A 17,608-nucleotide genomic window follows, 5' to 3' on the forward strand; every position below is an offset into this window, starting at 1 on the left:
AACTTACATGTGCTATGAACGGCTACAGCTTCAGTAGCCAAAGTGCCCCTTTCACACCCAGTCATTTTACCCTCCGTGCCCTACAACAGTGCTTTATTGAGCAGTTGCTCTCTTAAAGAGGGTCCAGAGCCGTGAAACAGGGTGTGGTATTGAGGAGAAGGTGGAGGGTGGGGTCATCACGACAGCCCACCAGACTGCACTCTGTGGCACACAGTAACACAACTTGTGTAGTTTCATGACAGAGCCTTAATGAAAGACTGCGAGTCCGAGACTGGAGTGAGAGATTGTGTGCATGTCCACATTTTGCCGGGTAAATAATGCAGCAGTCGAACACGATCAAGGTAAACAAAAACCATCCAGGGGAGCTCTGTGAAAGTGCTGCGTCTCAATTATTGATGCTGAAATGAGATTTGACGAGCCAAACACCTGCCTGTGCTGAACTGGACCAGCACCAGATTTCGCATCATCAAGACCAGGACTTGGCGCTGGCACTTCATAAACTCCCAAAACACTAGAGAAAGGGAGGAGTGGCAGTTTGCAGCCATATGCTGGAACCAGGAGGGTCTGTCATCCTGTTTACAGTCAACTTCAAAGGCTAGAAAAATAAGACAAACAGTAAACAGGAACATAAGTTTAACATTTTTTATTAACTGTTTAGAATACACCATGGTAAAGCATTTTGGATCTTCACTTGTAGACTCTTTGGGCATCCAGTGCCAGATTCAACAGCACACTTTGTTCACTGCTGTCGTGTTGCCCAGCCCTCTGATCTTTGCTGCTCTCCATCTACCTGTGACAGGTACAGGTACGAAGAGGAAAAGAAAAGAAAAACCCTGGCTGGTGCTGTAACTGAATATCCTGAAAAGTTAAAAAGAGCTCGATTTCAGAGGGTGGAGAGCTTGTTCCCACAGCGACAAACAGGAAGTCAAATAAATACACAGGTCTCACGTTCTGTAGCGCCCCCCGCCTCCCCGCAGGGCAGCAGGGCACATGTAGCATTCCTCTGTTTACAACATCCACACTTGTGACTGGTGCCTGTGTTTGCATGTGTTTAAATGTGATCCTACATATACTGTAGTTGTAGATGCGATCAGATTGCACTTAAAAGCAAAAAGATTGAATTCTGTACACACTCGTCCAATATTAAAAATACATTAAATTACATTTTCCAAATAAATATTGGTCCATTTTCATTAGTATGCCAAGTACATCTTCCTGAGACACTTTCGGAACTACAAACATATTTATACACCATAGATATATATTTTTTTAAATCCATGATCTATACTCTTATCAGTCTTCCTTTTACCCATCCTTTGATTTTCTCTCCATCTCTCTGGAGGCAAAATAACTTCATGCTACACTTACTTCAACCATCCACTTGAGATCATCCCTTATCATATGACTTGCTCTCTCATCCGTGCCAAGACATACATAGTAAACAGATTTCTCTGGCTGCACCAGCGCAGCGTAATCCAAGACGTGAAACCTTGTTTCACATGCAAACGCACACCGAGACATTGTCACAGTCAGACATACAGACTGCAGCTGCTACCGTATTTACTGACCTGAATGTACACCTGTGCTGTGAAGTGATTACTTGTGTGAGAGTAATACGTGTGCTTTGTTGAGAGGACATACCCTTAAGTAGATGTATACAAATGGTTCACTCACATGCTGACAAAAACTTGTATAATAACAGTCTTACAGCCAAAATGTTTTTTGAAAATACAAATGCGTTTATGGAAGCTTTTTTTGTGAAGTTTCACAGTATCAACGTGGTTCTCTTCCTGGCTTGCTCAACAGTCACCACACTGTAGCAGTGTGTAAGGGATTTACACAAACACACACACACACACACACACACACACACACACACACACACACACACACACATTAAGTACCTTTAACAGGGGGAACCACAATCGCAAACATCATCTGGCTTCATCCCCACCATCATCATTTATACCAGTCTATTATTGCTTTCGTATACCAATGTTGTTACACAAGATCAAGTGAAGAACAAGGGGAAATGTATCGTCCATCTAGTCTTGCAGGGAGGCAGTCCTGACTTGCAGCCCAGATAAGAATTTTCCAAAACAAAAGTCTTCACAGGAAACAGAAAAAAACAACTACTGGATTATCCATAAACTTGATGTAAGGCAGCAGAAGATCAACAGACAGGTATCCCTTCTTCTACGTGTGTGTACATACAAAAAGTACTGCGTCCCTGTTTTTTCGGTGAAGTCTTTTCAAGTCCTCATTAGTCTATACGTTAGACACAGCGTTGTTAGCATCTCGCGCCTGACGGATGCCGTATAGCCATTTGATGACTCGAGCGTTCCTCTCGATGACGGAGATGCCGTAGGGGACGCGGTCGTTGGCTCTGGTGGGCCCGTCCTCGTCGTCCTCGTCCTCCCTTGCCCGGTCAGCCTCGTCTCCGCACTCTGAGCTAGGCGTGCTGACGCTGCGGAGCTTGGAGACGGACACAATGTCTGAGTTGGCTCTCGTGAAGCGCTCCACTCCACCCATCCCCTCCACCTCCTCTGGGTCCAGCCCGCAGTAGTTGAAGAATCGCTCCAGGTCGGCTGTTGCGCGGGAGTAGCGGTCGCTCAGGTCCGATTTGGAGCGGTGCAAGGATGGGTGCTTGCGGGCGGACCCCTTGGAGCTGGCGTTCGATATACGGGTGAAAGCGGGGGAGGCTGGTGGGATCATGCCCGCTCGGACCAGCATGGGACTGGGCGGCAGGTAGACCGGAGGGCAGGGCAGGGTTTGGGAGGGGGTGTTGAGCTGAGGATGAGGTTGGGGTTGGCTGTGAGAGGGTGCAGGCGGTGGAGGAGGGGGAACCTGGGGGTGTGCAACTTGGCCTTGGGGAGTCTGTCTGGGCCTGAGCTGGGGCTGCAGCTGGGCCCTCTGGGGCTTCCTTATCTCCGCTTGAGGCCGGACATCCACCCTGCGCACCGTCACCGAGTTAGGGGAGCTATAGGGGGCTGGAACCCCAATGCGAGGTGCTCGTGCCGGGATAGGGGGTGGACGTCGGGTGAGTTCTGCTGCAGGGGTCCGGAGGTTGTTATTGAGCGGAGAGGAAGTTGAGGAAGAGGTGGATGACGAGTTGGTGGTGCCATGATTCAAAGGTTTGAGGTTGTTGAGGAGTCGGTTGCTCCTCTCCTGTTCTGCTGACAGGCTACTCCCGATGCTCTTAGCTCCCGATGAAGGAGACGATGAGGAGGGGGAGGTGGAGGAAGAGGACTGGGAAGAGGGCAATGGTCCATCACATACATCATTGATTAGATTATTCAGAATATCCAAGTTAAGAGCAGGTCCTCTCCTCCCTACTGGACCCTCTCTCCCTCCTCCATTCTCCACGTCCGCTGGGCAGCGGGGAACTTTGCGGGCTGGAGGAGTGCTGATCTGGCACTGGAGCATCATTCCCGGAGGAACTAGGGGCTTGCGGATGATTGGTGGTTTGATGGGGGCCTGACGAGTGAGGGCCACCTGCTGGCTCTTAACGTACTTGGCCTTGTCAGCCTCCAGACGCTCCACCGCGCTCAGTTTACGGGCCCCAGGCTCAGCTTGGCGGCGGAAGTAATCTGGGCCCTTGTTAAGTATCCTGAAGGGCATGGCAGAGGTGAAGGGAACTCCGGCCAGACGGCCATCTGACGGCCGCAGGGTCTCCACCGGCATTCTGGAGGAGCTGATGGAGACAAAAAGATTTTCAGTCAAATGGTTTTTCAAACAGAATTATGTGCAAAGAGACAAAGAGTGAATGAGCAAGAGCTGACAGAAAGACTAAGTGACTGATTTCTTCACTGTATTTATTGTGCTAAGTGTAAATAAGTTTTATAGCTTTATGTTGTGAGCATGAGGAGGTGTAAGGTAATGTGACCTGACAGACGGAGAGCTGGGTGCAAGTGGGGCTTTAATGGTCAACGAACATCCTTCTGGAGCTCCCACATGTCCTCTCTAAGCTTAAGAAAATAGCTCTTTTGTACTCTCTCTTTTCTTCCCACTCTCCTCCCCCTCCTCCCAGCCTCCCACCCTCGCTCCCAGAACCCCCTTTAACTTCCTTACCGGTTGCTGTGCTGCTGCTCTCACTTCTCTCCTTTTCTTCTCCGTCGCCCCTCTTGCTCTTTTATCCTTCCTTTTTCCCCAGTCCGGGATCAGTGAAAGGCTACTTGTGGGACAGGGTCAGTCGAGGTCAAATTCCACATCAGGCCCGGCCGGACCACCTCTATTGGCACAGCAGTGGCCCAGAAGGGGGTTAGGCTGCAGATCGGGGTCACCGGTCAGCGACAGTGCAGCTGATGGGAGCTCTTTATCCAAAAAATTCAGGTCTGGATCAGCCAGCAATGATACCGGCAACACGACAGCCTTTATGATCCCCCTTCACGGTCTCTGTCCAACTGGTCTGTTCAGCCCCCGTCCGCCTGTCCAGCTGTGATCACACACAACAAGCCGGCCGGCAACTCAGCTGGAGAGTCCCGCAGTCCTGGAGAGGGTTGAAAACAGATGCAAGTCCAAGTCAGATAATGGTACAACTCTGTGTTTTCTGTCCGTCTGTCATTAACAAAAACATCCACACACTGATACACACACACATTCACACACACACACGCTGCTCCGGCTAACAGACAGGCACTCTCTTCAACACTGAAGTGGAGCAGACGGGACAGGCTTTAATACCACGTCTGGCTCCTCCCAGCCGGCCAATCGCATGTCAGGCGGGGAGCCTCAGCGGGGCTCGGGGGGGCGGGGCAGTGGGCGGGAGGCATGCTCACATTGGTCCACCTCGAAAGGGATTCTGACCAATTGGACCCCTCCCCCCTTGGAGCACAACAAAACACTGAGGCAGGGTTTTCATTCAAATGAAAATTCTTTGAAAGGGAGAAAGGGTGGGGGGGAGAAAGGGAGAGGAGGACAACGGGCAAAACAGCTGCAATTTTTTACATTGAATTGCATCAAGCTCAGTGGGGTGCTCTGAAAACACAGAGAGCTGCACAACTGTTCCTCCTCTATAGCTCTTTGTTTTCATCTCAGTGGAGACAACGTGTGGACAGCAGGGACACAGTAAACAATAGAGGATTATCTTATTCCTCAGTCTAATTCCGCTTTAATTTGTAGTTTAACCTTTTAGCTGGTGCCTGTAGTGCAATGATTACAGTGTCTAAAAACTGACCACATAAATGCCACGCTTCTTTAGAGACGAGAAACAACAACAAAGACAGTGAACGTTTTTTTTTCCTGTTTCTACAACTTATCCCCCCCATTTACTCTCTGAGCTAAGGCGCTGCTGACACACACACACACAGTTCATCTATTTTCCTCTTTCTCCAAGCCCCAATTTCCCAGAAAAACAATTCTCTCCACCACCACCCCCAACACCGCTCATCCCTCCACTCCTTATCGTTTACAACATTACACTTCAGGGTTACATCACACTCAGTCAGCGTGCCCCCCCTCCCCCTCCTCACCTCCACCTCTAAGATATCTATCCACACATTTTTAATTAGTCTTTTTATAGCAGTCTTCCTTTCCTGTCTCCCTCAACATGTGATCCTGTTTCCCCCACATCTCCCCTCTCTCTCTCTCATCTCTGAACAGCAGACCAGCAGCAGACAGAGAGAAAAAGCAACCATGACAGCTTACACTTGGACACACACACACACACACACACACACACACACTTTCAGGTACTTCAAGAGCTTGAAAACTCAGAGATGTGCGCACACAGCCGCACACTTTACTTTCATCTCAACATTGTGACAGACCAAAGAAGAGTCTAAAATAGTCCAGCTTAAATTAAAAACACATTTGCATCACAGAAAATAATTATTCACAAACCTTGTGAGACCAAAAGCCTTCAGGCAAATCCTGAGGGAATACATATAGGTGGAAGAGCAAAAAATAAAATACTATATGGAAAGGAAACACGGGAGCAAAGAGAACGCTCTGAGTGAGAAGAAAATTTCACATCTTATAGACAAAGAAAGGAGGGAGTGTTTAGTTAGTTTCAGTCAGAGGAAAACAGAAACTCTCTAGATGAAACATACAGGAGATGAGGACGGCAGTTCGGACTTATGAGCCATTCAAAAGGGCTTAATGATGTGATGATGACGAGGGAGAGAAACACGCCTGTCTTTGAACCCTCAAGCTTTAATTCATTTTCCACTGATTTGTCATTGTACATCTAAAAAGTCTCAAAATCAATGCACAGACCCAGAGATATCATTTTTATTGCATGGACTCCTTTCCGTATCACAACCTGGCTCCTAAATTACCCATGATGCAATTTGTGTGCTAAAGAGTTCTCCTTTAGCACACGCATTAATGTGTGTGTGAGGTGTCAATGAGCCCAGCACATGCTACTTAGAACAGGTTTGAAACACAGTACAGTAAATTCTCAAAGGACCACAACCTATGCTGACACATGCAGTATCCATGAAAATAAGCTATTATAACTTAATTATATTGTTCTGAGTCTTAGAATCATACTTTAATTTGTATTTACATTTTTTATGATAAAGTACATTTTGATAATCTTTCTCGTTACAGATGCTCAAATGCTTTTCTTAAAAAAATCTCCTGACGAGAGGAACTACTCAGGAAACAGAAAGAAAATCCTTCAGTAACACCCTGGTGCACCAGGGAAGAAAAGACCTTCAGCCCAGCCACCACACTGAAAACACCAGCTTCACTGCAACAGCTATAGGTAATTATAGAAATGGTTGTATATGTGTCCATTCATAGAAACTCATCCTAAAGACTTTACCAGAAATGTTGAAGACAAACGTCTGGTGGTAGAAACCTCAGCTCCCTCACGTTTAGTATGCTGAGGCCTTGTCATTACCCTCACACAGGCCTCTCCTGGAAAAAACACATCCTTTGAGTCCAGATTTAGAGCCTTTTCATGTCCACAAAGACCAATGTCTTTAATAATGGCCGATGGCTGGTTCTAAGAAAATGACAAATACTTTGACAGAGGTCCCAGTTCAATGTGTAATGGCCTAAAAAGTGTACATATACTAACCTGCCCCCTTTCATGCCTTTTCAATAAAATATAATGATGTCATTTAAAGGCTCCATCTCTGCTGCTATGACACACACTTTACTATGTATAAATATTATGTATAAATCACATGAACACAAAAGGGGAAGATACTTTGTTATCTCCGCAGCTCAACTCTTTAACATAAGGTGTTAACAACCGTACAAGAGCTGTGTGCATGCAAACACACACTCACACACACCCGTGTAAACCCATTTCAGCTGATAACTAGAATCCCATGATCCACTCATTATTCTGTCTCTTTGTTGCCTCACTGATCCCAACACTTCAGCCTTGATACACGATACATGGAAACTATGGGAGATGGAGAAATGGAGAGACAGTTTGAACTGCTAACAATAACTATTGTCAGTGCAAGGACTTGAAGAAAAGGTCAAATAAAAGCTGGTAAATGAATTCACACTGCACGGAGATCAGTATGTAAATGAAAACCTGAGGAGAGCCATCTACAGTTTTAATGTTGTATATTGTTGGCCTAGATAGTCCCGAATCCTAAAAACAGCAGCTATTGTCATTTATTTCCACATTGTACAGGGTCAGAGCCTAAAGCGACGGCTGCTGTGGTGCTAACGTGTGTGCTAACGGCACCGTTAAACCTCGCGCTGCCACAGAACAAGGTGCGAATTGATCAAGCCCGGGTCCATGAGTCTGTGTGTGAGAGTGAGTTAGCAATAACTTCCTAAGGGAAACAAAAACATCCCTCAGTCTGTTGGACTCGGTTTTTCTAACTTTCCATCTTTCATTTTTCCATTCATGTTCTGTACTGCAGTTACACAAACAGCTGATGTCTCCAGAAGCGACGAGCACGCCACAGGCACCGACCGCAGCGTCAGACCCAGGAGTGATATTTTTATTCCACCATGGAAACTTGCTCGGGTCGATTATCACAAAACTATGCAAGCCGCTGCGTTGTTATGAATCTGACTGCTTTTGCGTTCAGCTTTCCAACCACCATATTAGAGGGTAATGATGTTTGCTGTGTGTGTGTGAGAGAGATTGTGTTTCATAGTGACTGAGTGGGTGAGTAATATATTAGCAAGAGACAGAAAGAATAGGAGGTGTGTATGTTTTTAATCCAGATTTGTTGGAACGGGTGGAAGGGGATGCTCCTGCTGAAAGGAAGAGATGACTAGCACTTTACCACAACTGACTATGGTCCTCTACCAACCAGCCTGCACAACACTAATTACAGGGAGAGCCCAAGATTTTCTAGCACTTAGTAACTGAGTGACTGAATAAACAGCAAACATCAGCACATGAGGAAGAGGAAGGAAAAACACGGGCCATATCTAAAAGTTTTTATACTTTTCTTTCTAGAAAATGTCCTGAAACGTGACAAATACCAAAAACAGGAAGATGCAGCAAAGATTGTGCGACAGGAATAAAGTGCGTTAATGTGTGTGTGTGTGTGTGTGTGTGTGTGTGTTCTGTGACGCCAGCTGGATTGTCCTATCGCAGCGGCCTTGTCCCAGCGGACATTGACCCCAGACTGTATAAAAAAACAGGAGAGACCCCACCTTAAAGAGATGTCACCAGAAACCCCTCCTGTCCAGAGTGAAACTCAGAAAAAGAAAAAAAAAAAAAAAATGTAGATAAGATGGTTTCACTGAACAACTATTTTCCTTTATGCAGCTAGATGCTGGAAACAATATTCACATCCTTCAATCTTTGAGGAAAAAACTCTGTATCATACATACTCTTTGCAAGAGTCACCTTCACCCCAAGCAGAGGGGAGGTGGTAGTGTGTGGCAAGTTAGTGAGTGGTGATTTCTCAGGTTCTTCTCCCACTGGAGGGACGAGCAGGAAGCAATGACGCATTTCACAACAGGAAACGTGTGAGAAAGAGAGTAAAATAAAACAAACATGCTCGGTCGGAGTGTTTGTTTCTGACTGTGTGTGACCAGCAGGTTAAGCCTGTTTAACAGTGACCGTAGCATCTATTTCTGGCCACTCGGACCAGCTTATTTTTTTGCTGTAAAGTCGGTACACAATGCCCGACCAGCCGCTGCAGAGAAATCACACAGCGAGGTAAGCCGTGGCGCTGACTGTCTGATCTAACCACTGTTTAACAGAGATGACAACACTATAAAAAAAGAAAGAAAAAAACAACAAGACTCCTAAGTACAGACTTCAGTAAAGCCTCTGTCATATCAACCTTTTGTGGAAGGGGAGAAACAGCTCTGATAACAGCTGTGACTACACACCTAAGTATTTTGAGAATGATTGTAAAAGTAAATGTTTTTTATCTATATAATGCGATTATATTTTTATCTGTTCAACCTCCAAAGTTCAGCATCAAGCGTTAAAGTTAATTTACTAGCCTTATCGTGGAAATATCTGATACACACAGATATACTGTTTATATCTAGCTTCTTTTTTAAGGCGATCCGGGTCACGCAGAGATTGTGTGTCTTGCTCAAGCGCAGTTTGGCTGATATCAGGGGATCAGCCAAGTTAGTACTAAGGATGCCACGGTGTGGAAATTTTACAACCATGTAATAAGCTCGATATTGGTATTACTTCCAGATGCTGCCGTATGTCCATCGGACATACTTTTCATATTGCCTCATTAATGTTATCAGGTTCCCTTTTGGCATTTAAATCTAAAATATTGCCAAACAGGAGGTTTTGCTTTTCACTTTGACACCAAGTCCTCAGCCACTGTCTCGTCAGTCAACTGTGGCATCCCTACTCAGTACAATTCATCCTCTGGGCACCATGAACATATGTTCAACCACCAGACCATAGAGTAGAGCGATGCAGCACTATGTCCTAAAACTAAACTAAAACTGTCCCATTTTTTTGTCACTTTACCTAGACGGAAAACATCATTCAGTTACGAAATGATGTCAAGTGCCCAGAGACCGCGATGTAATCACGTCGTCTTTGCAGGACAGGACAGGCAGTAAGGAAGAAAGTACTGAAGGACCTTTCCATAACATATCCACAGTCCAATCAGCTCTTGTCCCGGCTGCTGCTTGAATATCTGGCTTAATTGACTCAGTTAAGCATCTTCCTAGTGTCTTCTGGTTGAATAATAGTCTAACCTCATGATGAGTAGGTTCATACCCAGGTTGTGGCCGATCAGGTTATGTGTGTGCAACACTAACCCCGGCCAATCACCCCGCTGAAACACCCCGGCTTCAGTTTTTAAGTCAATAAAAAGCTTGAAAGAAGGGTTCAAAAGGTTATCAGCCACACCCCCCCAGGGCTGATTTAGGGAGCTCCAAACACAGCTAATGAAGACAGAGAGGTGAGCGCCACAGTACTAGACTTCAACCTTTAATGCCTTGGCTTCATCACACAGCACTGTGCAGTTATCAGCTCTGGCCACGCTGCTCATTTCCTACACAAAATAGCTCTTGGCCGGGTGGAGAACTCGACTGACATGCATGACTGAAGTGTCTGGACTAGAGGGTTATGAAACCGTGATATGCACCAGGGTCTAGTCGACTGCAAAAACAACCACTGAACCATAAGCAGACAGTTATTATAGCATCCAGCTCCATCTTTGTATGCCACTCCCCTACTCTCTCCATCTATTGCTCTCCCCCTTAAACCCCCTCCTCCACCTCTGCCCATCACTGTCTGCGTCTGTGGCCCCAGGAAACACACACATCCATGCATAATTACACCCAAGGGTGGGATGAGGAGGGGGCCCAATGAAGTCTTGTCTCGTGTGCTTATGCGTAGCTGTGCATCCATGAATGTCAGAATCCTCATTTTCTCTATGTGTTTATGTGACGAAGAGAGTTTTGACTGAGTAGGTAATCAGTGGAGAGCAGGTGGCCGAGTCCTCCCTCAGGAAAACTAAACCCAGCATCGAAGACAAACATACTGTAACATCTGCCATTTGCCTGTGTCAGCCGATAGAAATGAACCGATTAAATGCATTTGCAACATGAACAAGAACAAAATACAAAAATAGTTTCATATTTCCATCCATTCATCTCTAAAAATGAAAATGTTGTGAGATAGTTACCATTAAAAAAAGTGTCTCACCGTCACTAGATAAGTCTTTGATAGACAGCCAGAGAACTTCCAGCTCGCTCTACTAAGATGTACATACTTTAGTGTGTTTCTCTTGCAAAACCTAGTGGAAAACAGCCTGTTTTATTTCAGATATAGTCATCATAAAATGTTGGGTGACTGTTTTCCTCCCTGTGCCGAATAACTAGCATGCAGGATTTACAATGCCCGTAGAGATTCTGGCATGGCTGAGCCTCTGGAGGGTGAAATAACTGATCCAGCAAAGAATTTCTGCTGATGATGGAAACTGTTGTGATATTCCCGAAATTGATGTGCAGATCTGGGTTTGTGGAAAAATCAGTGTGTGTTTAAATGTTTGGATCAATAGTTAGAAGCAACTCCTCTCATCTCACTCAGTTGCAGCTAATCCGTTGGGTAACACACACACACACACACACACACACACACACACACACCTGGGGACATATGGGCACACAGACAGAAGTGTGCTTAAACAATTACATGCTAACTGCAGACAAAAAGACACACAACTACATAAAGCAGACACCTCAATAGTCAAATTCAAATGCACAGTTACACACAGCTGTGTGTTGCAACAGTGATGCCTGAAGGCAAACAATGATGCACGGAGATAGAAAATGACCGAGACCCCCCCGCCCCCCTACAACGTGGCGATGAACGCATTCCAGAGACATGCAGGCTTGGAAGCAATCACATACTGCTGTCCTCTCTCAGCTACAGAGCCACCACACACACACACTGTGGGGAGGGAGAGTGGTCACCGTGGAGTCGCCTGAATTGCTAGGCCTCACTGTTGGTTTGGATGCAGGGAGGATTACTCACACACACACACACACACACACACACACACATACACACACACACACACACACACACACACACACACACACACACACACACACACACAGTACAAACAGTCGCACATTGGACTCATTCCTCAACTGTTAACCCTTTTTTAATTCCTGATTACCTCTCCACTGACAGAGAGAGGAGCTGAAAGTTTACAAAGTGATTATGAACAGGTGACATGTCTTTCTCTCCCATACACACACACACACAGGCTTAAAAACACAAGTAAAACCAGACATGATTCATCAAACTCGGTTAGATCTTCGCCCTTTATCAACTCAGTCTGCAAGATAATCTGAAGGCACGATAACACTCTGAAACACTTTCCTTTTCTGCTGGAAATAAAACGTCAGCGTCAACTTGTTAGAGGTACAATACATGTGCTCTGCCAGCCTGCCACACAGCCTCTCGCCGTGTTACAGCTGAGAGGGCTGAGAGAATGAAAATAGTCCTGGAGCAGCACTGCCAAATGTTATAATCAAGACCAGTATTTTTAGATTTGGCATACCATCTCAAGGACAAGGAAGCACAGGCAGGGACACAGAAAGAGACAATAGCTGCCTCTATTATAATGGAGGTTTTCAGTTGCTCTGCATGGTTTCGACAAGTGTCACAGTGAAGACTTAATGCACATCCTCTTGCTATCATTAGATTTTAACAGCAACAAATGAATGAATGTCTTCACATAAAGACAATAAAAGGAAACAAAAGATCATTAAAGAGATACTGACAAAAAAATTTATAGTAAAAACATCACTCAATTGCTTTAATTACACAGACCAAACACTGCAGGCACACTGCTCTGTTCAAACAGGACAGAAGGTTAAGTTTACTCACATGGTGTGTAAAATCCCTCAACCTGATCTCTGGAATACACGAGCTGCGAGTCGCACTGAAAGAAGAAGGTAAGGAGCTCGGAGTCTGGTAAGAGCGTCACTGTGCCGGTATGTGTGCCTTGTGCTCCTGTGTGTGTGAGCGAGCCAAATAAACACTAACCTGAGCGTCTCTCCGCTCCTTAGACTAATAAGATCCCCTCCTTCTCCTCCCACTGCTGAGGAGGACTCCACCCCCTCTGTCTAGAAGCAGGAAGAGAGTTGGGAGAGCAGGAAGCAAGCGCCTTTGCTTGTAATCACTTGATCTTCCTGACTCTCTCATTACCCTGAGTTTCTTTAGAAGTGCCATTTCCACTACCTATGGCAGTGGCACCATTAATCCGGGAAACTGAGCAATGTTTTTTTTTTTTTTTTAATCCTGTTGATACTGTGGTACATGTAAAGTATCACCAATGATCATCATGACTAAAACACATATGAACACAAATCAGTTCTGTTAAAGTTCTATAAGTGTCTGCAATGCACACTTCTGTGATTTCACAACCAGGATTGATTTAGCTTTGAATGACAACTACTTTGTTTTTCTGTCCTTATTCCAAACAAACTGTCGCTGCAACTTCAGCAGATGCTGCTGAAAATATCAAATGCATCCTTCCTGTTCACGAGAGGACTTTTCCTGGAAGAGAGAGAGCAGCAAGTCTAGCACAATAAAAACTCTCTTTTCCTGTGCAATTCATGACTTAGACACTACTTCCTATGAATACAGTACAACTTTTTATAATTATATTATTGAAGCTGCAATGATTAAATCGATTAATGGTGGAATAATGTAGACAGTGAAAAACTATCAAAACGCTCAATCTATGGAGAAATGCACCTATTCAGAAACTTTAAAACAAGCATTCAAGACCTCGACCAACCATCATTTTAACTTTTCTAACAATACAACACCAAGCAATCCTTCTGCTGCTAAGCTAGCAAGCTACAAGACAGAAAAATGTCACAGAAACGCTGCACAATCATTTGATGTCAGGAATATATCATTGCATTCCTAAGGAAACAAATCTCCATATATCTCCATATTTAAACGATATTGGACAGGTTTTCACCTTCCACCTTCTAGTGTGGCCGTTCAGCACAAATACAAACACATTTGATTTTCCAACACGTCATACGAACCAGTTCTGTTGTAGAATAACCTTTAGGAAAATGTTTAAAAAATCTGATCTCAAAGGGCTGCTGTCATATCTTTTACACAAAAGCGGAAGCTTATTGAGACATGAGACCGACATGTAAAATGTGCAGTGCATGTCTGAAAGGAGCAAATAATTTAAAGACACCATCTTTGTACAGTTTAAATCAGTTTGAGACTAGCCCTTATGAATAACACTATTACCTTAGAGAACATTAATGGCAGCATAATTAAGTGGATAAAAGCTAGTAATTGACTGACTTCAGGGTGGGTTTACCCTCTAAATAAGTTGGAATTTGTCTCCATTCCTATCAGAAGTTTATTTCACTTACTGCACACCGTGGCTGAGCTGCCATTCCTCCTTACAGTCCAAACACACACAGCAGTGCTTATTTAAAGAGTCAGCAGGGCGGAGTGCACCAGACCAACTTGTGGTACACGTACACACACACACACACACAACACACACACACACACACACACACACACACACACACACACACACACACACAGAAACACATGTATACAAACTGACACACAGAATCAGGAACCCACACCCACGGCCTAAAGACAAACACACACATGCAGTGGTCGGTCAGTCTCCTGAGCAGCAGCAGGGAGCGGACTTCCACTCAGACGCCGCACTGTAGAGGAAAAGCAAGTGTTTGCTCTGAAGTCCAAAACACACAGCGGGAGCCAGAGAGATAGGATGATAAATATTTCAGCTAGGTCAACAAATTCCGACACCTTTTCTGCCGCCATTAACACCATCAATCACACTCTCCTCCCTTCCTTCCTCCCCTCCCTTCCATCCATCCCTCCCTCCGAAGACTGGGCCTGGTTGAAAATCACATACTTTCTGTTTCTGTTTTTTACCTTTTGTGTCATTCCTCTCTCCAACTTTCTTCCTCCCCTCCACTCAGTCCCTCTCACATCTCGAGAAAGCTACACAATCTCTGTGCCTTAGGGAAATATTTTCAACGTAACACCCTGTGAGCATCCCAGCGGCCCCTCCGGCAGTGGTAATGCACCTCCATGACAATGCACACCTTCGCTCGGAGACACAGTGGAGACAGGTGGATTAGGAGTATTAGTGCCTTGTCATTTGGCCAAATACTCTGTGATCCATGATGCACAGTCACATGCTTATCCCCCCCCCCCCAGCCCCCCACACACACACACACACACACACACAATGATGAGTCTATATTGACACCACACTGGATGTTTAGTAACACACACACCATTAGCTCTATTCAAAATTCTCATTTTTGACACCAGCTGAAAATGTCTTTTTATAGTGTCCTCTAACAGAAGGCAAGGGGTGTAAAGTTACTGCAGCTCTAGCTCCTTTCTCTCATACCAAAATCATAAGCTCCCTCACTTGTTGCACCCACACACACACACACACAAACACACACACAAACACACACACAAACACACACACACACACACACACACACACACACACATACCACAAGTGCAGGGACTCACATCTCACATTACTGCTCACATTACACACTGACATGCCTGAGCAGGGCCCGTCTCTGTCACCCTGCATCCTAGTTTAGTGCAGATACCAAACTGGAATCAATCTCCTGAGAAAATCAGATCTGGAAATGTATAACAGAGCTGAGCTGAATGCTTCGCAGCAGACCGTTGCCATGGGAATCGACGTCCAAGTCAGCCCATGAAGTAAGAAACAGTAATCCGACATTATTCATTATGCATCAGCATTGATTACAATTACTTATTGTCAGACAAGAGCATTTAATCTCACTGATAGTTTTGTGCGTCACAGCTCTCCTCTAACGTTACCAGCACTGACACTGGGACAGTGTCACATGACCACGTGACAGGTTCACAAGTTAAAACACAATGTTAGCAACATGTAGAAACAGTCAAGCATCTGGAATAACTTCTAAATTCGTGAAAATGGCCCCCCAAAAAAATGAAGGCTTCCACTCCAAGTTGAACAACACTTCTTAGAAAGCTTCATTGACATGGTAACAGGTGGCAAGCACAAGCAGTTATATCCATGGTCTTAAAACTTATCTGCTCAAATTTGCAATTCATGTCTTGACATTGGCCATGTAAATGGGATTATTTCACGAATGATAATAGACGGCAGTTGAAATTCAAATATCAGGTCTGGTTGGACAGACACTCAACATATGTTGACTTTCACATACTCAGTCGTGCTGCAAACAGACAGAGCAAATATTTTGGGCTTGTTTAAACATTAAGAGTTCTTTAGGGCAACATGTGACAGACCCCTTGACCTACTTTTTTAATAATAAATATAAAAAATGAGCAACCATACTGACTCACAGCAGAGAAAACTCTGTATTCAATGCAAATAAGGTGTGTTAATCTTTTAAAAAGAGCAGTGACATTCGTGTCACTTCTGGTCTGTATGAACTTTATATCCTCTTCAAACCATCAAGGGACATCTTACCTTGAACTATGCTCCTAGCACAGTGAAGGGCTCTACCTATATGTCTTTGCAAACACAGTGAAACAGGATCAAACCTTGTATTTGCGTTAGGTTAAACGATGGCAGAACTTGATCAACTGGTAGAGATTTCACCACCACAAAGGTTACAGTGGTAGCTATTCTCATAACATCTCTGCTTGTCCTAGGCCACTGCAGGCAATATTTTAAATTAAAACGAACTTGTACATTAACCTTGAAAGATTTTATTCATACCGCCCACTTCTACTCAGTATTATAGAGGTACTCCAACAATTTGGTATCATACCTCCATAAAAGCTGAGGGTCAGCTAAGGTATCCTGACTTTTATGCCGTGTCTCAATTCATGTACTTCCATGCTTACACTTGCTATTTTGAGTGCATGAATGCATTCACAGTGACAAGTGCGGCAACAGGCAGTGCACTATAAATACCTGGATGTTTCACTCAAAATGGTCAAAAAAGTTGAGTGTAAACACTTCTGTAGACTGTAGACACTTCTCACCTATAGCAGTTGCCATATCTTGGCTACGTGGTGGAAGGGGAGGGACCGCCAACGTGTTTTCAAACTCCTGCGGTGCCAATGGCGGCATAACTTCCATGTATCATGACACAAAAGGCGCGCACAGGAAAGTAAAATGTTCATTTTCAAGTCAAGGGAGCAAAGCGGTCGGCAGGCAGGCGTTGCGGTTGTCATTTCCAGAGAGTGCACAACGGCAGTGTTTCATTTGGCACGACACTACCCTGTCGGACTTAAGGCGTTACACCAGTGAGTACACTGTGTACACAGCGTACTACATGTGGGTGTACTGACTGAAGTATCCAATTTGAGAAAAAGCAACAGTCTCTAATTAGGGTCAAGCCCCAAAAACACTGGATCGGACAATTCCCACAATTAGGGCTGCAATAATGATTATTTCCATGATCAATTACTCAATGATTCTTCTGAACTGAACTTCATGTGTAAAAATCATTAAAAATGTATCACTGTAAAACTTTCAAGAGGAATGTTATATAATTTTCATTGTGTTGAAAGTACACAACTTGTGTTTTTTTATGTATCAAGTTAAACAAATGCTGCTTTCCTTCAGAATGCATCAGCAAAATCAACAGGACATTTACAGTACAATACAATACAACTGATAACCGCATATTGACCTTTTCCTCTGAGTTGATTTGGACT

The 17,608-nt window shown here is 44.6% G+C and overlaps 1 protein-coding gene across 4 annotated transcripts in view; it reads right to left on the reverse strand.

Annotated features, from left to right (window-relative positions):
- Positions 1-628: 628 nt before the first annotated feature.
- The window catches only part of wu:fa11c10 (protein FAM110A), a 34,577-nt gene continuing 17,597 nt past the window's right edge, over positions 629-17,608 (reverse strand). For 2 of the 4 annotated variants that reach the window (XM_056385342.1, XM_056385343.1), the window contains exons 2-3: positions 4,072-4,489; positions 629-3,694 (exon numbers count right to left, since the gene is read on the reverse strand). In XM_056385342.1, the coding sequence (XP_056241317.1) occupies positions 2,269-3,684 (1,416 nt within the window). In that variant the 5' untranslated portion in view covers positions 3,685-3,694; positions 4,072-4,489 and the 3' untranslated portion in view covers positions 629-2,268. Of the gene's footprint in view, positions 3,695-4,071; positions 4,490-12,763; positions 12,922-14,283; positions 14,302-17,608 lie in introns of those variants that run through there. The other 2 variants (XM_056385344.1, XM_056385341.1) reach the window with 2 other exon arrangements.

Source organism: Seriola aureovittata, chromosome 9, assembly GCF_021018895.1.
Source record: "Seriola aureovittata isolate HTS-2021-v1 ecotype China chromosome 9, ASM2101889v1, whole genome shotgun sequence".
NCBI lineage: Eukaryota > Metazoa > Chordata > Actinopteri > Carangiformes > Carangidae > Seriola > Seriola aureovittata.